Source organism: Pantherophis guttatus, chromosome 1 (genome assembly GCF_059756535.1).
Source record: "Pantherophis guttatus breed Tessera chromosome 1, ASM5975653v1, whole genome shotgun sequence".
Lineage (NCBI taxonomy): Eukaryota > Metazoa > Chordata > Lepidosauria > Squamata > Colubridae > Pantherophis > Pantherophis guttatus.
Genome location: NC_142063.1, coordinates 346,247,693 through 346,268,976, shown reverse-complemented (window position 1 = coordinate 346,268,976; position 21,284 = coordinate 346,247,693). Strand labels below are relative to the sequence as shown.

General features: G+C 46.0%; 1 protein-coding gene across 6 annotated transcripts in view; it reads right to left on the bottom strand.

Annotated features, from left to right (window-relative positions):
- NCOR1 (nuclear receptor corepressor 1) overlaps nucleotides 1-21,284 on the bottom strand; it is a 181,303-nt gene that overhangs the window by 27,828 nt on the left and 132,191 nt on the right. For all 6 annotated transcript variants that reach the window (XM_087890260.1, XM_087890272.1, XM_087890258.1 and 3 more), the window contains exons 27-34: nucleotides 18,303-18,400; nucleotides 14,482-14,653; nucleotides 13,208-13,348; nucleotides 10,418-10,501; nucleotides 8,437-8,690; nucleotides 4,973-5,324; nucleotides 2,046-2,270; nucleotides 1,130-1,336 (exon numbers count right to left, since the gene is read on the bottom strand). In XM_087890260.1, coding sequence (XP_087746386.1) covers nucleotides 1,130-1,336; nucleotides 2,046-2,270; nucleotides 4,973-5,324; nucleotides 8,437-8,690; nucleotides 10,418-10,501; nucleotides 13,208-13,348; nucleotides 14,482-14,653; nucleotides 18,303-18,400 — 1,533 coding nt within the window. The remainder of the gene's footprint in view (nucleotides 1-1,129; nucleotides 1,337-2,045; nucleotides 2,271-4,972; nucleotides 5,325-8,436; nucleotides 8,691-10,417; nucleotides 10,502-13,207; nucleotides 13,349-14,481; nucleotides 14,654-18,302; nucleotides 18,401-21,284) is intronic.

Here is a 21,284-nt window from a genome sequence, read left to right as displayed (position 1 = left end):
AGCTCCTAATAAATACCTGGATTTCTTTTGAAGCTTGGCTGAGGCTCATGATTGATTGATTGATTGATTGATTGATTGATTGATTGATTTATTATTTATTATTTATTTATTTATGTATTCATTCATTCATTTATTTTATTCAATTTGTATACCGCCCTTCTCCTAGTGGACTCAGGGCGGTGCACAGCCAAAACTAAAACACATACCAATACAAAATTTAAAATTATTAAAAGAATTACATACTTTGGCCCAAATTTAAAACAATTTGAATTAAAACCCATTGACAGATTAAAAGCTAAAAAACTAAAAAAAAAAAAAGGGGGGGGGGGCAGCCCTGCTTGATGGAAAAGAAGAGTTTTCAGGGCACGGCGAAAGACCTGTGCCCGGAGATCCGATATCCTTCGTATCTCCGGGGGCAAATCGTTCCAGAGGGCAGGAGCTGCCACAGAGAAGGCTCTCCCCCTGGGGGTCGCCAGCCGACATTGCCTGGCTGACGGCACCCTGAGGAGTCCCTCTCTGTGGGAGCGAACTGGCCGGTGGGAGGCTATTGGTGGCAGAAGGCAGTCCCGTAAGTACCCAGGCCCTAAGCCATGGAGCGCTTTAAAGGTGGTAACCAACACCTTGAAGCGCACCCGGAAGACCACTGGAAGCCAATGCAGCTCACGCAGGAGAGGAGTCACATGGGAGCGCCCCCTCGCTCCCATAATCCCCCGCGCAGCCGCATTCTGCACCAGTTGGAGCCTCCGGGTGCTCCTCAAGGGGAGCCCCATGTAGAGAGCATTGCAGTAGTCCAGGCGGGAAGTGACGAGTGCCTGAGTGACTGTGCGTAAGGAGACCCGATCCAGAAAGGGACGCAACTGGCGAATCAGGCGGACCTGATAAAAATTTAATTAGCGCATCCGTTGGAATAGCGGTGGCCTGAGTGCCGTGCCAGGGAAATCTCCATTTTCGGCTGGGACCGGCCTCCTGCAACCCTCTCCCAGCAAAAATGGAGCTCGGGCGGGCTGCGTGAGATTGGGAGCTTGTTTTCGCTGGCAGAGGCACCAGATCTAAGCATCCCATGGGCCGAACCAGGTTCTAGATTAACCTGGTTTTTGCAGAAGGCTGCTCCTGAGCCAAGGAAACCTACCTCTGGCCCCTGCGTAGGGAAGCGCCAAGGTCTGTTCTCGTGGGGACAGTCCTCGCGCAAGGTCCGGCCGCAGGTTGACCTGCATCTGCTGCGACGTGATGTAGTCGTTCAGGATGGTTTGCCGCGTGTTCTCCATGGCGTAAAGCTGGTATTGGCTGGGGTAGCCCGGCGTGGGCGACAGCTGCCGCTGGAACATGTAGGCGGTCGCTGGGCGAGGAAGAGCAGAATACATTAAGTAGGGGGAACCAGGCACTAGGCAAGAGACAAAAAGCAATATTTCTTATGTTACAGGTATTCCTCGACTTACAACCGTTCATTTAGTGACCGTTTGTAGTGATAACGGCATGAGAAAAGGGACTTATTCAACCTTATTCACATGTAATTGACGGGGATTTTTCCTGGTCTTCCTATTTGATCGGGGTTGGGTGGGATGTCGATTAGAAGGCCTCCAAGGTCCCTTCCAACTCGTTTATTCTGTATAGGTAATCCTCGACTTACAACCGTTCATTTAGTGACCGTTTGGAGTTACAAGGGCACGGAAATAAAGGAACTTAGGACCCATTTTTCACACTTAACGACTGTTGAGGCATCCCCGCAGCCGAGGGATTTACATTTGGATGCGTGGCAACGGACTCACATATACGACGTGGCAGTGTCCCGGGGGTCATTTGCGACCTTCTGACGAGCAGAGTCAAAAGGGGGGGGAGGGGGAGCCGGTTTCACTTAATGACCGTGGTTCTAACTTAACATCTGCGGTGATTTGCTTAACAGCGGTGGCAAGAAAGATCGTTAAATGGAGCAAGACTTGGTCGTCTCATTTAGCAATGGAAATCTGGGGCTCAATTGCGGTCGTAAGTCGAGGACCACGTATAGAAAAGCAATAATAATAATAATAGTAGTAATAAATGGTACGTACTGGGATCCAAAGCTCTGTGGAACTGGATGGCCGGGTCCAGGTGAGGCGAGAGATGGCTCCTGTAAACCTCGGGGGCTGCCCCTCGGTGGTGGGGGTCGAAGGGGCTGTGAGTGACCACGGGCTCAACCCCCGGGACCGGAGATTTAGCCGGGACGCTCTCCCTTTGCGTCGGCGTCAAAGTGGACTTCCTCTCGTGGTTCAAGGGCTTCCCCGAAGAAAGGTTGCCTGCAAAAGAAACCCGGGTTAAGAGTTGGCTGGCGGTTGTGGGAACGCAAGCCGCTTCTGCGCCCCACTTTGGCCGCTGGGAAACTCAGGTGGACCGTGAAGCGCCGAAGAAAGGTCGGCTGGCTGGCTGGTTGGATTTGAAATATGGAAACACAAAAGACGAGCGATGGCAGGAGACAAGCCAGGGGCCCATTGACCGCTGCCTGTCGAGTTTCGCGTTTCTTTTTCGTTTCCTTGTTAATTTGTTCATTTTATTTTATTATTATTATTATTATTAATAATAATAATTTTATTTTATTAATTATTTATTAATAATTATAAAATAATTTATTAAATAATTATAATAATTATAAATATAATTATAATAATTATAAAAATAATTTATTAATTATTAATAATTATTAGTAATTATTAATTAATTTTATTTTATTAATAATAATAATTATTATTATTTATATATTATTACTTTATTTTTATTATTATATTTTATTTCTTTATTACTTTTAATTAATATTTATTTTTGCTTTACTCTTATTTTTATTTCATTATTATTTTATTTTTGAACTTCCCTCTTGTCAGTTTTATTATCCCCATCTTCCTTCCTTCCTTCCTTCCTTCCTTCCTTCCTTCCTTCTCTTCTTTCCCTTTTCCTTCCTTCCCTTCCCCTTCCTATGTTCACCTCCCGCCCTCCCTTCTCATCTTTTCCACCTTCCCTTCCTTTTTCTATGTCCTCCCTCCCTCCTTTCCCCTTCCTTCTCATCTTTTCCTTCCTTCCTTTCCCTCCTTCTCCCCCCCTCCCTCCCTCCTTCTCATTTTTTCCTTCCCTTCCTCTTTCTATGTCTTCCTTCCCTCCTTCTCTTCTTCCTTCTCATCTTTCCCCCTTCTCCTTCCTTCCCTTCCTCTTCCTATGTCCACCTTCCCGTTTATAGGGGGTGAATCTCTATCCCCCCCACGGAGAGGGCTCGCAATCTGGGCGTCCTCCTGGATGCACGGCTGTCTTTAGAAGAGCATATGACGCCCGTGGCCAGGGGGACTTTCTATCAGGTTCGCCTGATTCGCCAGTTGCGTCCCTTTCTGGACCGGGACACCTTGCGCACGGTCACTCACACCCTTGTTACCTCCCGGCTGGACTACTGTAATGCTCTCTACATGGGGCTCCCCTTGAGGAGCACTCGGAGGCTCCAGCTGGTCCAGAATGTGGCCGCGTGGGTAATTATGGGTGCAACTCGTTGCGCCCATGTAACATCTCTCCTGCGCAAGCTGCACTGGCTCCCAGTGGTCTTCCGGGTGCGATTCAAGATGTTGGTTACCACTTTTAAAGCGCTCCATGGCTCAGGACCTGGGTGCTTACGAGACCGCCTTCTGCCACCGATAGCCTCCCACCGGCCGGGACGCTCCCACAGAGAGGGACTCCTCAGGGTGCCGTCGGCCAAATTATGTCGGCTGGCGACACCCAGGGGGAGGGCCTTCTCTGTGGTGGCACCTGCCCTTTGGAACGAACTCCCCAAGGAGATACGCAAGATCTCTGACCTCCGAGTTTTCCACTGTGCTCTTAAGACTCTGCTCTTCCGACAGGCATAGCTTCATAATTGAGTTTTAAATTCGGAGTTCTTAAATTTGGGGGGTTTTTAAGCTAATTTTGTCCTTAAATGTAATACTTTTAAGAATTTTTAAATTTAAATTGTGATATTTGAATTGTGTTTTACCTGGCTGTACACCATCCTGAGTCCCTTGGGAGAGGGGCGGTATAGAAATAAAATTATCCTTATCCTTATCCTCCCTCCCTTCTCATCTTTTCCACTTTCCCTTCCTCTTTCTATGTCCTCCCTCCCTTCCCCTTCCTTCTCATCTTTTCCTTTTCCTTCCTCCCTCTCTCCCCCCTTCCTCCCTCCTTCTCATCTTTTCCTTCCTTTCCTCTTTCTATGTCTTCCTTCCCTCCTTCTCTTCTCCTTCCTTCTTATCTTTTCCCCTTCTCCTTCCTTCCCTTCCTCTATGTCTTCCCTCCTTTTTTTTTTTTTTTTAATTTGATTTATATGCCGTCCTTCTCTGGAGACTCAGAGCGGCTTACAATGTGCTAAGCAATAGCCTTCATACTTTTGTATATTTTATACAAAGTCAGCTTATTGCCCCCACAAACTGGGTCCACAATTTACCTACCTTAGAAAGGATGGGAGGCTGAGTCAACCTTGAGCCTTGGCGAGATTCGAATTGCAGGCAGCTGGTCTTAATAACAGGGTGCTTTAGCCCACTGTACTACCAAGGCTCTTGGCTCCTTCCCTCCCTTCTCATCTTTTTTCCCTTTCCTTTCTTCCCTTCCTTCCTCTATGTCCTGCCCGCTCTCCCTTCCTTCCAGATTTGCTTGACAGTGCCAACGATTCAACAACAGTAACGGCAGGGATTTGTTTAACAACTGTCACAAAAAGGTGGTGAAAAATGAGCACGACTCTCGTAACAAATATCTGGGGAAGTTAACAAATATCTTAGCAAGGGAAGTTCACTAAACAAATTATTTGTAAATTGAAGGCCAACCGTATAACAATCTGCAGGGAGAAACCATTGGTACCCATTCTGAAACACTAAGAAAATAGGAATATAACTGATGAAAAGGCTTCCTGAATTTTTGAGAGTCAGAGCAGGTCAGTTGGTCAACTGTTTTGTCCCTCGTCCCGCTGACCGTCACAGAAGCCGCGAAGGCCACCCACCTTCAGCCCGGTTCATCATGGGCGAACTTCTGGACATGCTTTGATAGCCCACCGGCGTCCTCCTGGCGTTGGCATCCTCGTAGATCCCTGGACTGACTTGGGACTTGGGAGCTTCGTGGAGTGTTGACCGCAGGACGGAGTGTCCCGAGCTGACTACCGAGGTGTGGCGAGAATGCATCTCTCCAGCCTTGGGGTCTTCGTGTTTTCCGCGTTCCACCACTTTCATGTTCTCGGGCATCATCTCCATGGGCGGCATGCCTCGCGACAGCTTGCTGGGCCCGGTGATCAGGGACTTGACGTTGTGTTTGATGGCCGACTGGCAGGAGCTGCTTTCGTACTTGATGGGCGTACCCTGCAGGAGGAGGAGGAGGAGGAGGAGAAGAGGAGGGAGTCATATGGCGACTGCCTGCAGCCGGGGGGTGTGTGTGCGGCTGGGTGGGCACGGCCATCTGAGTGGCCCCGTTGGGCGTGGATGGGTGGGTGTGGCCATCTGAGTGGTGCCAGGTGGGCAGAGACATCTGAGTAGTGCCCTCCAGCACGTCAAGATGCATTTATCCTAGTGCTGACATAAGGAGAACGCAGGCGTCTGCAACGGGACGGTTGCCTTTCACCTACTTATTTCCTCTGGAGATAATGTCCCCTAGGAGATGGATGGGAGGGGGGAAATTCTTTGAGCTGGAGCAGTAGATTAGGGGTGAATGATTGGGAAGATGGCCAATGAATGCAGAGGAGTGGGGGAAGGACAAGGAGGGGTTTTGGGGCAGCACGTCAGTGCTGGCTGCAACGATTCGGTGTAAAAAGTGCTGTGCTTAATAAAATGAAAGTTTTGTTTTTATAAAAGACTTTGTTTGCGATGCAATTTATTTGAAGACAGCCTGAAAACCTGACAGTGCCAGGTGGGTGTGGCTGGGTGGGTGTGTCCATCTATGCTGCCGGGTGGGGGCGGTTGGGTGGGTGCAGCCATCCAAGTGCCCCAGGTGGGTGTGGCCATCTGAGTGGCACTAGGTGGGCGTGGATGGGTGGGTGTGGCCATCTGTGCTGTCAGGTGGGCACAGCTGGATGGGCATGGCCATCTGAGAGGTGCCAGGTGGGTGTGGCTGGGGTGGGTGTGTCCATCTATGCTGCTGGGTGGGGGCGGTTGGGGCGGTGTAGCCATCAGAGTGGTGCCAGGAGGACGCAGACATCTGAATGGCCGGGTGGGCATGGCCAGGTCGATGCCAAACTTTGCAGAGAAACTTCTCCTCGGAAAGGAGAAAGAAAAAAAGGAGCGTTTTTCCAAATGGGCCTTTCAAATTTTGCCTCTTCCCTGCTTCCCCTTTGCCAGCACATCTCCTGGTAATTTTTGTTGTGGCAGGACACCACGTCCAGTTGCCAGGAGCAACTTTCTTCTTTGTACGTTGAGGACTACATTTATTTAATATTCATTCATTCATTCATTCATTCATTCATTCATTCATTCATTCATTCATGTTCAGCCAGATGTTCAGACTGGACGTGTCATTTTTGTCCTATCGCGACCCAAAGGACTATCACTACTATCATCATCATCATCACCACCATCATCATCATCATTATTATACTCTTTTATTCATTAAACATGAAACTCAGTCAACTGAACATTTAAAAATGTACCACAAATATCATTAACTGGCACTGATGGTTGATACGGGTTGCTGCCAGCATCCTAGGTAGCAAGCAAGTATCTTCTTAAAATGTACGATGTTGTTGTTGTTCTCTCTCTCTCTCTCTCTCTCATTATCTATCTATCTATCATCTATCTCTATCATCTATCCATCTATCTCTTTATCTATAATCTCTCTCTCTATCTAATTATCTAATTATCTATCTCCATCTATCTATCATCTATCTATCGATCTATCTATCTTCTATCCATATCTATCTATCTAATTATCTATCTATCATCTATCATCTATCCATCTTTATCTATCATATATCTCTCTATCTATCTCTATCTAATTATCTATCTATCTCTATCTATCATCTATCTATTTCTATCATCTATCCATCTATCTCTTTATCTAACATCTCTCTCTATCTAATTATCTATCTCTATCTATCTATCTATCTATCTATCTATCTATCTATCATCTATGTATCTATCCATCTATCTTCTATCCATATCTATCTATCTAATTATCTGTCATCTATCTCTATCATCTATCCATCTCTTTATCTATCATCTATCTCTCTATCTCTCTAATTATCTCTATCTCTACCTCTCTATCTCTATCTATCATCTATCCATCTATCCAATTATCTATCTATCCAATTATCTATCTATCTATCTATCTATCTATCTGTCTGTCTGTCTGTCTGTCTGTCTGTCTGTCTGTCTGTCTGTCTGTCTATCTATCTATCTATCTATCTATCTATCTATTCTATCTCTTTATCTATCATCTATCTATCTCTCTATCTAATTATCTATCTCTATCTATCTATCTCTATCTATCTATCATCTATCCATCTATCTCTTTATCATCTCTCTCTCTCTCTAATCTATCTATCTCTATCTATCATCTATCTATCCATCCAATTATCTATCTATCTATCTATCTATCTATCTATCTATCTATCTATCTATCTATCATCTATCTATCTATCTATCTATCTATCTATCTATCTATCTATCTATCTATCTATCTATCTATCTCTATCATCTATCCATCTATCTCTTTATCTATCATCTAGCTATCTCTCTCTCTAATTATCTAATTATCTATCTCTATCCATCTATCTATCCATCTACTCTCTCTCTCTCTCTCTCTTTCTCTCTCTCTCTCTCTCTCTCTCTCTCTCTCTCTCTCTCTGCTTCTCAGAAATAATAAAAACCTCTCCAAGAGTTGGGGGTAAACCGTAAAGGCTGAGGGGACCCCTGTGTAGCCCCCCCACCTCTTTTCTGATTCTCTTAGTTTCTACAGGTAGTCCTCGACTTGCGACCACAGCGGAGCTCAAAATTTCTGTTGCTAAGCGAGACACTGGTTAAGCGACTTTTGCCCCATTTTACGGCCTTCCTTGCCACATTCGCTTGTTAAGCGAATCACGGCAGCTCTTTCAAGTTAGTAATGCGGTCGTGAAGCGAATCTGGCTTTCCCCGTTGACTTGGCGGGTCAGAAGGTCGCAAAAAGGGATCATGTGACCCTGGGACAATGTCAACCATCGTAAATACGAGTCAGTTGCCAAGCGTGAGGATGCTGCAACGGTCATAAGTGTGAAAAAAGGTCGTAAGTCATTTCCCCCCCCAGTGCCGTTGTAACTTTGAATGGCCACTAAACGAACTGTTGTAAGTCGAGGACTGCCTATATTAGAAGAAGAAGACAACCATCTGCCTGCGATCTGGAGGTTTGCCCTGAACAGGGGGTGAGACTTTATGACCTCCACAATCCCTTCCAACGCTTAAAAAAACAACAACAACAACCCGGTTAGGATCTGATGGTTTTGCTCACCTGCGAGATGGATCCTTCGATGATGGGACGGACGTTAGGGATCATGTCAGGGTTCTTCTGGCTTTCCTGATTCAACAGCTCCTGCCGGGGGATTTCGTGGATGGAGCGCCCCATCTCCTTGATGGTGGTGACCCCGTCGTAGAGTTTGGCCTTGGCGATGGCTCCCTCAAAGGTCCTCATGGGAGGAGATTCCCGCTTGATCTTCGGGTACTTGAGTCCGATTTCGTAGCTCTCCGCGGTGGATCGCGGGGTGCCTTTGGTGGGAAAAGAGAGACCTTTTAGATTAGATGAACAGAGTGGGAAGGGACCTTGTAGGTCATCTAGTCCAACCCCCCGTCCAAGCAGGAGGCCCTGCAACATTTCTGACAGATGGCAGTCCAGTCTCTTCTTGAAAGCCTCCAGGGATGAAGATCCCACAACTTCTGAGGGCAACTTCTGTTCCATGGGTTGACTGTTCTCACTGTCAGGAAATTTCTCCTTATTTCCACGTTGAATCTTCCCTTGGTCAGTTTCCATCCAATATATCTTGTCTGGCCTTTGGGTGCTTTGGAAAATAGCTTGACCCCCTTCCTCCTCTCTGGGGCAGCCCATCAAATATTGGAAGATGCCCTCCTGTCTCCCCTGGTCCTTCTCTTCGCTAGACTAGCCATGTCTTCTGTCTATCTATGGTTCATTCAGATGTCTTTCTTTCTTTTCTTCTTTTCTTCTTTTCTTTTCTTTTCTTTCTTTCTTTCTTTTTTCTTTCTCTCTCTCTCTCTCTCTCTCTCTCTTTCTTTCCCTCCCTCCCTTCCACCTTCCTTCCCTCCCTCCCTCCTTCCTTCTTTCCTTTTGCTTTGGAAAATAGCTTGACCCCCTTCCTCCTCTCTGTGGCAGCCCCTCAAATATTGGAAGATGCTCTCCTGTCTCCCCTGGTCCTTCTCTTCACTAGACCAGCCAGGCCCAGTTCCTGCAACCGTTCATCGTATGTTTGAGCCTCCGATCCCCTAATCATCCTGGTTGCTCTTCTCTGCACTCTTTCCAGAGTCTCAAAATCTTTTATATAGTGTGGTGACCAAAACTGGATGCAGTATTTTAGGTGTGGTCTTACTAAGATTTAATTTAATTCTTAATTTAATTCTTTTAATTATCTTAATTTTTGTATTTTATGTATTTTTAATTCTGGCTGTTCACCGCCCTGAGTCCCTTCTGGGAGAAGGGCGGTATACAAATTAAATTTAAAAAAACTAAAAAAAACCAAACAAACTAAGGTTTTATAAAGTGGTATTAGTACCTCCCTTGATCTTGATTGTATCCCTCTGTTAATGCAATTTAGGATTGCCTTGGCTTTTTTTGGCTGCTGCCATACACAGTTAACTCATATTTAATTGGTTGTCCACTAAGACTCCAAGATCCCTCTCACAATCACTGCTATTAAGCCTGGTTTCCCCCAGTTTATATGTGTACTTTGGGTTTTTCTTGCCTCAATTCAATGTATTACGGTCATCCAGACCAGATCTAAGCACCCTGCAGGCCAGATCCAGACGATGGGCCTTGAGTTTAATAGCCCCTGCCTTATAGGAGCCTTGGTAGTACAGTGGTTTAATGCACCCTGTAATTAACACAGCTGCCTGCAATTTCTGCAGGTTCGAATCTCGCCAGGCTCAAGGTTGACTCAGCCTTCCATCCTTTCTAAGGTAGGTAAATTGAGGACCCAGTTGTGGGGGGCAATAAGCTGACTTTGTATAAATATACAAAAGGATGAAGGCTATTGCTTAGCACATTGTAAGCCGCCCTGAGTCTCCGGAGAAGGGCGGCATATAAATCAAATAAAAAAATAAAATAAATAAATACGGTTTGAGACAAGGGGCTGTCCAGTCTCTTCTTGAAAGGCTCCAGTGATGAAGGACCCACAACTTCTGAAGGCAAGCAGTTAGGAGAGAAGAGATGGGGGGGGGGGAATGCGGGGGGGGGGGAGGGAGTGGAGTATTGGTCTTTTTCTTACCTTGCATTATTGAACCCGACAACACGGTCCTCTCCTTCATGTCGGAGTGGGGACTCCCTTGAGGTACAGCCCGGCAGATTAAGCCTAAAAGAAAAAAAAAAAAAAGTGAAGTTACCGAAAACAGCCTCTCTCTCTCTTTCAATTGTCCCAAAAGTGCTTTTTCAAAAGGCAACTGGAACTTTCTTAGTTTTCGCTTGAAGATGTTTCGTTTCTCAGCCGAGGAGCTTCTTTGGTTCTGAACTGAAGAAGCTCCTGGAAGGAGAAGAGAAACGTCTCCGAGAAAAAAAGACCAAGGAAGGCTGATCTGGATGAGGGAGAGTCTCCATAAATCCTGATATTTGGTGCATTTTAATGAATTCCTGGGGGGAGCCAGTACTGATAATTTATCCTAGAAACATTCTTTGAAGGTTCGTTTTTGTCTAAAAACCACACAGCGTCTGTACATTTGTGGCCAGCTAAGACACATCAAAATATAACAGCATGTGACAGAGGTCATCTAGTCCAACCCTCCCCGCCCAAGCAAGGAGACCCTGCAACATTTCTGACCGATGGCAGTCCAGTCTCTTCTTGAAAGCCTCCAGTGATGAAGCTCCCACAACTTCGGAAGGCAACTTCTGTTCCATCGGTTGATGGTTCTCACTGTCAGGAAATTCCTCCTTATTTCCAGGTTGAATCTCTCCTTGGTCAGTTTCCATCCATTATTTCTTCTCTGGCCTTCAGGTGCCTTGGAAAATAGCTTGACCCCCTTCCTCCTCTCTGGGGCAGCCCCTCAAATATTGGAACCCTGCTATCATGTCTCCCCTAATCCTTCTTTTCATTAAACTAGACATACCCAGTTCCTGCAACCGTTCTTCATATGTACTACCCTCCACCTGCCTGATAACAGAATAACAGAGTTGGAAGGGACTTCGGAGATCTTCTAGTCCAACCCCCTGCTCAGGCAGGAAAGCCTATCCTATTTCAGATAAATGTCTGTCCAGTCTCTTCTTAAAAACTTCCAGTGATGGAGCACCCACAACTTCTGGTGGCAAGCAGTTCCACTGGTTAATTGTTCTCACTGTCAGGAAGTTTCTCCTTAGTTCCAGGTTGCTTCTCTCCTTGATTGGTTTCCATCCATTGCTTCTTGTCCTGCCCTCAGGTGCTTTGGAGAATAGCTTGACTCCCTCTTCTTTGGGGCAGCCCCTGAGATACTGGAAGACTTCTATCCTGTCTCCCCTAGTCCTTCATTTCATTAATGACGAGATTCAAAAATTTATTCTCTTCTCTCTTTTTTTTTTTTTAATTTGATTTATATGCCGCCCTTCTCCGGAGACTCAGGGCGGCTTACAGTGCGTTAAGCAATAGCCTTCATACTTTTGTATATTTTATACAAAGTCAGCTTATTGCCCCCACAAACTGGGTCCTCATTTTACCTACCTTAGAAAGGATGGAAGGCTGAGTCAACCTTGAGCCTGGCGAGATTTGAACTTGCAGTAATTGCAGGCAGTTGGTGTTAAAAACAGTGCTTTAGTCTGCTGCGCTACCAGGGCTTCTTCTGTCTTCAATCTCACCAAATCCATTACAAAGGTTTTCCATTAATATAATATTCTAATTACAATTTTTTTTCTTCAATCTCTTTTAAAACTTATTTATATCTCTTTTCTAGCCAATAGTAAAATTTATTCCATATCTTAAAATATCCTGAATCTTCTCTTTCTTTTATCATCATAGTTAATCTATTCATTTCTGAACAGTCTAAAACATTTTTTAATTACTTCTTCCTCCGATGGTATATTCTCTGCTTTCCAATTTTGTGCATAAACAATCCTTGCTGCCGTTATTAAATGTATAATCAAATAGAGCCCTGGTGGCGCAGCAGACTAAAGCACTGTTATTAACATCAGCTGCCTGCAATTACTGCAAGTTCAAATCTCACCAGGCTCAAGGTGGACTCAGCCTTCCATCCTTCCGAGGGAGGTAAAATGAGGACCCGGATTGTGGGGGCAATAAGCTGACTTTGTATAAATATACAAAAGGATGAAGGCTATTGCTTAACGCATTGTAAGTTGCCCTGAGTCTCCGGAGAAGGGCGGCATATAAATCAAATAATTAAAAAAAAATTATCTTTACTAGTTTTCTCTGGTAAGATACCCAATAGGAATAGCTCTGGTTTTAAATTTATATGTTGTTGTATCATTTCCTCCACCCAGTGGTGGGTTCCTCCCGTTTCGGCCAAGCCGGTAGCGGTGACGATATGACATCACCGAACCGGTTCTCCCCCCCCGCCCTCCTACCCCCAATTCTTACCTTTTATTTGGTCCCACCCCCAATCTATTGCTGCCTCCTGAGTCCCAGCTGATGACTAGAGGGAAAAAAAACTGTTTAAACTCTTGCCGCGGGGTTTCAGAGGGCCGTCCTACAGCTGATCAGTGTTAAAAGCAAACAAATGAGTCGGGTCGTAAGTGCGAGGACTGGTCATAAGTGCGAGGACCTTCCAGAAATGACTCTGACCAGCTAGCCACGCCCACCTAGTCACATGACCTCCAAGCCACACCCACAAAATAAGCCACGCCCACAGAACCAGTAGTAAAAAAATTTAGAACCTACCCCTGCCTCCACCCATAACTTCATTTTATTCCAGTAGCTTTTTGCTTTAGGGCATGTCCACCACATGTGATTATATGAACCTGGTAACTGGTGGGCATTTCCAACATTTAAGTCCACAAGTCTTAAAGTTGCCAAGGTTGGAGGCCCCTGGTCTAGACGTCCCCAATTCCTGCAAACAAACAGGGATTTGCTAGCCAAGCTTACCTTCTAAAGGTGCCGAGACGGGAGATTCTCTCATTGACATCCCTTGTTTGATGTTCCCTTCCATGGCTTCGTATGTCCGTTTGAGGCTCATGTCGTGAGCCGTTCTTGGACTCCGCGTTCCTTCCCGGACATTCTTGATGGCTGTTGACAAGCAGCAAGAGAGACCAATGGAAAAGAGTTTCGTTCGGATTCTCCCAGGGAAAATGGAGATAATTCTCGATGGACAGATGGCTGTCTGTCAGGTTTCGAGGTCGTCTCAAATAAATTGCATTTCAAACAAAGTCTTTGATGAAAAACTCCCATTTATTAAGCACGACATTCTACTCCGACTCCATTGCAGCCAACACTGACTTCCTGACCCCAAACCCTCCCTTTCCGTTCCCCACTCCTCTGCACTCATTGGCCATCTTCCAAGTCACTCTACCCCTAATCTACTGCTCCAGCTCAAAGGAATTTCCCCCCTCCCATCCCATCTCCTAGGGGATATTATCTCCAGGGAAAATAAGTAGGTGAAAAGTCAAACGTCCCTTTCCAGACGCCTCCACTTCTCCTTCTTATGTCAGCACCAGAGTAAATGCAGCTTGAAGTGCTGACATCCAGGCTTGAACGGAGGTGTCCTCGGTCGTCTCTGAGCTTGGTGGGGTTTTTTGCAGACGTTTCATAACCCAACTAGGTATCAACATCAGTGGTAGAGAGGAGGAGGAGGAAGAGGATTGGGAGGGGGGGTGGGCTCCAAGCTTTGTTGCTGTCTGGCAGACGTTTCATGACCCAACTAAGTAACATCATCAGCGCTAGAAGGGAGTGGGATTTGCTCTCTGATTATGTACAGTGGTTTGCACTACACTTAAGAGAGATTTACACATCATTTAAAAGAGACAACAAAAAGCTAGCAAGGAAAAAAAACCACTGAAACTCTGCTCCTCCTCCTCCCCACCCCAAACCCCACTCACTTCTAGCACTGATGATGTTATCTAGTTGGGTCATGAAACGTCTGCAAGAAAACCACCAAGCTCAGAGCACCAAGGATGCCAGTCTTCCTCCTCTTCCTTTTTTCCTCCTTCTCCTCCTCCTCAACTCCCCTCATCCTCCATTCCGCAAACACCCTCCCTCCAAGCCTGGATGATGTTACCTAGTTGGGTCATGAAACGTTTGTAAGAAAACCACCAGGCTCCCAGAGCACCCCAAGGACCGTACGGCGCATTAATGTCCAGCTTCGGTGGTGCATCTCACCCGAGGAGCACCTGGGGGTTTGAGCATCCCTACTTGGCACTCACCATCGTAGGTAATGATGTGGCCACTTTTGCCCTCGTAGATGACGTGGCCTTTGGAGGTCGCGGCCTCTTCTCGGTTCTTTTCCGGACTGCTGTCCTCTGTAGCCAGACGGGTGATGGTTCCTTTGAGCAGAACGTCGGCTGCAATTCCAGCCTGGGGGAGGGCTGGAGTTCCCTGTAGGGGGAAACACGTTTTAATTCCCTTTGTAAAGATCAATTGGGACGCGGTGGCTCAGGGGCTAAAGACGCCGAGCTTGTCGATCGAAAGGTCGGCAGTTCGGCGGTTCGAATCCCGAGAGTCGCGTAATGGGGTGAGCTCCCGTGACTTGTCCCAGCTTCTGCCAACTCTTGGTAAGAGCCTTGGTAGTACAGTGGTTTAATGCACCCTGTTATTAACACAGCTGCCTGCAATTTCTGCAGGTTCGAATCTTACCAGGCTCAAGGTTGACTCAGCCTTCCATCCTTTCTAAGGTAGGTTAAATGAGGACCCAGTTTGTGGGGGCAATAAGCTGACTTTGTATAAATATATAAAAAGTATGAAGGCTATTGCTTAACGCATTGTAAGCCGCCCTGAGTCTCCGGAGAAGGGCGGCATATAAATCAATTTTTTTTAAAAAAGCAGTTCGAAAGCAGGTAAAAAGTGCAAGTAGAAAAATAGGGACCACCTTTGGTGGGAAGGGAACAGCGTTCCATGCGCCTTGGGCGTTGAGTCATGCCGGCCACATGACCCCGGAGACGTCTTCGGACAGTGCTGGCTCTTCGGCTTTGGAACGGAGATGAGCACCGCCCCCTGGAGTCGGGAACGACTAGCACATATGTGCGAGGGGAACCTTTACCTTTACTTAAAAGATTAATTTCAAGGTGTTGGTTACCACCTTTAAAGCGCTCCATGGCATTGGACCTGGATACCTTCGAGACCGTCTTCTGCCACCAGTAGCCTCCCACCGGCCAGTTCGCTCCCACAGAGAGGGTCTCCTCAGGGTGCCATCGGCCAAATTATGTCGGCTGGCGACACCCAGGGGGAGGGCCTTCTCTGTGGGAGCCCCAGCCCTGTGGAATGAACTGCCCCCAGAAATTCGTAAAATCTCTGATCTCCGTGTATTCCGCTGTGCCCTCAAAACCATGTTGTTTCGCCAGTCTGGGCTATCAATGTAAAGATTTTAATTGGTTTTAAATGGGATTTTAAATTTGGGGTTTTATAAATTGGGCCTATTATTTAATAATTTTAATTATTTTTAAACTTTGTCTGTCTTTGTGTTTTTAATTAGGCTGTACACCGCCCTGAGTCCTTCGGGAGACGGGCGGTATAGAAATTAATTAATTAATTAAATAATTAAATAATTAAATAATTAAATAATTAATTAAATAAATAAATAATTAAATAAATAATTAAATAAATAAATAAATAAATAAATAAATAAATAAATAAATAAAATAAATAATTGGGGGCAAGGGGGCAACTGTCTCTGAGGAACACTGCCTATCAGGTCCCACATCCACGAATGACACAGAATTATTCCTAACACACTTCCTTGTGTTGTACCTTGCCTATACAGATATAGTCCTTGACTTACAAAACAGGTCATTGAGTGACCGTTCAAAGCTACAACGGCGTGGAAAAATGTGACCTTTTCCCGTTACCACCTTTGCAGTTTTCTCCATAATCACGAGATCAAAATTCAGATGTTTGGGGGAACGGACTCATATTTACAACGGTCGCAGGGCCTCAGGTTCATGTGATCCTGTCAACCCCGAAGCCATTATGGGAGCGTCTTCAGGACTGCCACAGCTACGCTGCTTGAAGCTGTGGGAACGGGAGGTGGGGGGAGAGTAGAGATAGCTGGGGAATTGTAGCCAAAATAAAATTCTTTCTCCTGGGAACCAAGGACGTTCCCACCAGGTGCTGGGGAAACGTGGACCGAAACCAACTTTTGTGGCCCGCCAGCTGCCAGCCGAGCTGGCGGCAGACTCGGACGATGAGGAGTTTGGGGAGGAGCTTGGGCCAGTTCTGGAGTCTGGGGAAGGCTCTGATGGATGCTCTGCGTCAGACGTAGAGATAGAGCCGGGGCCGTCCGACATTTCCCAGCCACCGGAGAGGCAGCTGCCTTTGGAGGCTGAGATGAGTGAGGAGGAAGAACAGCTGGGGCCTGTTCCAGATGCACGTATGCGCAGAGCCACCTCGGAAGGGATGGAAAGCTGAGTCAACTTTGAGCCAGTCAGGATTGAACTTCCTGGATGTGGGCAGAGTTAGCCTGCAATACTGCATTATAACAACTGTGCCACCACGACTTCCTTCCTTCCGCTTGTTTTCCTTCCTTGCTTCCTTCTCCTTGTTTCCCTTCCTTCTCATTTCCTTTCCTTCCTTCCTTCCTTCCTTCCTTCCTTCCTTCCTTGATTGATTGATTGATTGATTCATTCATTCCCTCCCTCCCTCCCTTCCGAAGCAATGGCACTTATATACTGAGATGAGTGAGGAGGAAGAACAGCTGGGGCCTGTTCCAGATTCACGTATGCGTAGAGCAGTTAGGAGAGGTGAGCAACGGAGGACAAGGAGTCAACCCGGGAAGCAAGGCACACATGGACACTGAATGGCCCCTCCCTGGCTGAGGAATAAATAGAAGGAAAGGGGAGTGGTGATCGTAGGAGACAACCGTTCGTATTTCTGAAGATTTTGCTCATTGTGTTTCGTGCCTCAAAGACTGCTTGCCAGAACTTAATTGGCAGCCTTTCGGCTGGGAGCTCACGACCTTGCAATTATCGCAAGGAACTGATAAGTTAACTGTTGTTGCCGTTAACTCCTTGAAGGACTCTTGCCCGGACGTTGTGAATGCCATTAATTCACAAGAGGTAAATAAAGAGGGGGTTTTCGTGACAAGGAGTCTATTTCTTGCTTCTGCTAAGGCTGGATCAGAACCCCAACTTGGAGTTGGGGCTGTGGCCGGATTGGACCAGTGGTGAAATGTAAAAATTGTTACTATCTGTGGGCGTGGCTTGGTGGGGGGGGGGTAGTAATGTGACTGGGTGGGCGTGGCCAACTTTTTTTTTTCCTTTTAAAAGCATTTTTTCTACAACCTCTTCGGCCGAAGAGGTTAAAAGCCTCTGATTTTAAAAGCCTCTGATGATCCCAGCTGAGCCGCGCGATCATCAGAGGCTTTTTTTTTTTTAACTTTTAAAAGCATTTTGTAGAAAAAGCTGATGATCAGCTGGGCATGGGGGGGTGGGGGCAGGGATTTCTGCTACCGGTTCTCCAAACCACCCACCGCCATTGCTACCGGATCGGGCGATCCGGTCCGAACCGGGAGCATTTCACCCCTGGATTGGACCCTGTGATGGACATGTAGAATGGGGGGAAAAGAACTTTTGACTTTTAATTTGGGTGGGGAAAACCGCGGGAAGTTCAGAGTCGGGTTTTCACCAGATGTGCCAACATGACATACCTACCCTGTTTCCCCGAAAATAAGACCCAACCGGGAAATAAGTCCTAGCATGATTTTTCAGGATGCTCGTAATATAATCCCTACCCTAAAAATAAGCCCCAGTTAAGATTGTCAGGCAGACGGAGGCATTTAGTACTGTATTTTCTCCCAAAAAATAAGACCTAACCAGAAAATAAGCCCTAATGCGTCTTTTGGAGCAAAAATTAATATAAGACCCGGTCTTATTTTTGGGGAAACACGGTAATAAATCTGTAGTTTTAGGAAGGCCTAGGCCTCGGAGGTTTTATTGCGTTGGGTCTGTTACTTGGAATCCTGACAGATCCCCTTTTCCAAACTCCTGACAAGCAAAGTCAATATGGGAAGCCAGATGGAGCAAGGTGGGAATACCTGAGTGATGGAGCCACGCAAAGCAGGCATCGCTTCCATGGAAACTTTGCAGGTGGGAGTCCCCCGAGTGATGCTCCCTTCTTGGATGGTGGTCGTACCTGCAGGGAAGTGGAAGAGGGGACAAGGATGAGGATGGACCTGCAGATGTAATGGAACCAGCTACAGCAGGGGTGTCAAACTCAATTTTTTTTCATGTTTTATTTATTTTATTTATAATACTTTTCATCTCCATTGAACAGGGCCGTGAACTGGGTTCAATTCTTTAAAAATTCATCGTTCGTATATTTGTTGTTGTATTTGTTACAATGACATTAATAATATACAGTAACTATCTCCGAATTGTTGGAGGTGTGGACACAAACAAGGGACATTCTATCACATGTGGTGGACTTGTCCTAAGATTAGGAAATTTTGGGACAAGATTAAAAAATGGCTGGATGAAATAACAGGGCAGAAGATAGAAAGAAAGACAAAATTGTTTCTCCTGGGTATTCTGGAAGGGAAAATGCAGAAAAGTATACAATATATCGTATTACACATACTAAGGGCAAGTAGAATTGTGATAGCACAAAATTGGAAACAACCAGACACCCCTCCAGATCAAATCATAATTAAAAAAATATACGAATGTGCAGAGATGGACAGATTATCTATGGAAATGAAGGAGAGGGAGGACACCGAGTACTATTTAATATGGAAAAAAATGGTATTCCTGGTTGGAGAGTAAACATGAAACTTAAAGGATGTTTTCGTTATGAGATCGAATTGTAAATAGAAGTCAAGATAAAGATGTAAGTTTAAGATACAGATATTTAGAAGTAGAATTTGTGTGAAGCGGTTCAATAGGCTAGAGATACCGATGCAGAAAAGTTGTTAATAGTATTGAAATTTTGATATGTTTGTTTGTTTATATTTTTTGGTTTTTTTGTGGGTGTGGTGTGTTTTTCTTGCTTTTTTTTATGTATTAAGTTTCTTTTTGTACTTAATCTTTGGAAATTTAATCAATATTATTTTTTAAAAAATAATATAACTATCAATATAATTTACAATAGTACATAACATCGTCATAAACGACTCTCCATCGTAACATTTTCTTTTCTTATATCTCCTCCTTCCCAACTTCTGTTTCTATTCTCTAGCCGTTGATAAAATACCTCCCACGTCAGAAAATATTCAGTATCTTCTCTGTCCTTCATGATAAGCGTTAAATCTGTCCATTTCTGCGCATTCCGTTATTTTCTGAATTGCCCTCTCATCTGACGGGATCGCCTCAATCTTCCATTGTTGCGCAAATACAATCAGAGCCACAGTCAGTACGTGTAAAATCAAATATGTAGGGTTTTTTTTTATATCATATTTTTCCGGTAGGATGCCCAACAAAAGTGTCAAAACTCAATTTCATTGAGGGTCGCATCAAGGCTGTCGTTGACTTCGGAGGGGGGGGGCTTGGGTGGGCATGGCCAGCTTGATGCCACTCACTGGGCGTGGCCAACTGGGTGGGCGTGGCCAACTGGGTGGGTGTGGCCAGTTTTGACACCACTCCCCAAACTGCTGGCATGTTTCCTCTTTGCACTGGGTAGACTGGGCTGAAGCCACACTGGCCGGCCCTATACATTTTCCAGGACGGCGGACTGGATCCAACCATATCGCGGGCCGGATCTGGCCCAGGGGCCGTGTTTGACCCCCCCCCCGAGCTACAGGTAGTCCTCAATTTACAACAATTCGTTTAGTGACCATTCAAAGTTACAATGGCACTGAAAAGAGAGACTTATGAGCGTTTTTCACACTTACGACCCTAGCAGCATTCCCCAGGATCAGGGGATTAAAATCTAGCCACTTGGCAACTGAGTCACATTTATGACGGTCGCAGCATCCCCGGCGATCCCCTTTTGCGACCTTCTGTCCAGCAAAAGTCGACGGGGAAGCCAGATGCGCTGAACCACCGTGTTACTCACTTAACAACTGCAGGGACTCCCTTCACAACGGTGGCGAGGGAGGTCGTAAAATGGGGGGCAAAAACTCACTTAACAACGATCTCGCTTAGCAATGGAAATTTTGTGGAGGCAGAGCTGAAGAATTGAGGCGTGGGGGCGGAACAAGATGCCCATAGAATAGAGTATCTATAACTTAAAATTGGACTGTGAGCTCCTTGGTGCTCTCCGAGCTTGGGGGTTTTTTGGTAGACGTTTCATGACCTAACTAGGTAACATCATCAGTGCTAGAAGGGGAGTGGGGAGTTGCTCTCAGTTTATATACAGTAGTTTGCCTGGCAGTGTTGGCGGGGATAGGGTTTTTCCCTTGGTAGAAGGTCGGTAAAATGAGGACCCAGATTGTTGGGGGCAAGAGGCTGACTCTGTAACCTGCTTAGAGAGGGCTGCAAAGCACTGTCAAGCGGTATATAAGTCTAAGGGCTATTGCGAAGGGAGGGAGGGAGGGAGGGAGGGAGGGAGGGAGGGAGGGAGGAAGGAAGGAAGGAAGGAAGGAAGGAAGGAAGGAAGGAAGGAAGGAAGGAAGGAAGGAAGCCGTGGTGGTACAGTTGTTATAATGCAGTATTGCAGGCTAACTTTGCATTCCCACTGCTAGCAGCTCGATCCTGACCAACTCAAGGTTGACTCATCCTTCCGTCCTTCTGATGTTGGTAAAATGAGGACCCAGATTGTTGAGGGGCAAGAGGCTGACTCTGTAAACCGCTTAGAGAGGGCTGTAAAGCAGTATAAAGTGGTATATAGGTCTAAGGGCTATTAGGAGGGAGGGAGGGAGAGAGGGAAAGAAGGAAGGAAGGAAGGAAGGAAGGAAGGAAGGAAGGAAGGAAGGAAGGAAGGAAGGAAGGAAGGAAGGAAGGAAGGAAGGAAGGAAGGAAGGAAGGAGTGGTGCTACAGTTGGTATAATGCAGAATTGCAGGCTAACTCTGCCTGGAGTTCGATCCTGACCACCTTAAGGTTGACTCAGCCTTCCGTCCCTTCCAAGGTGGGTCAAATGAGG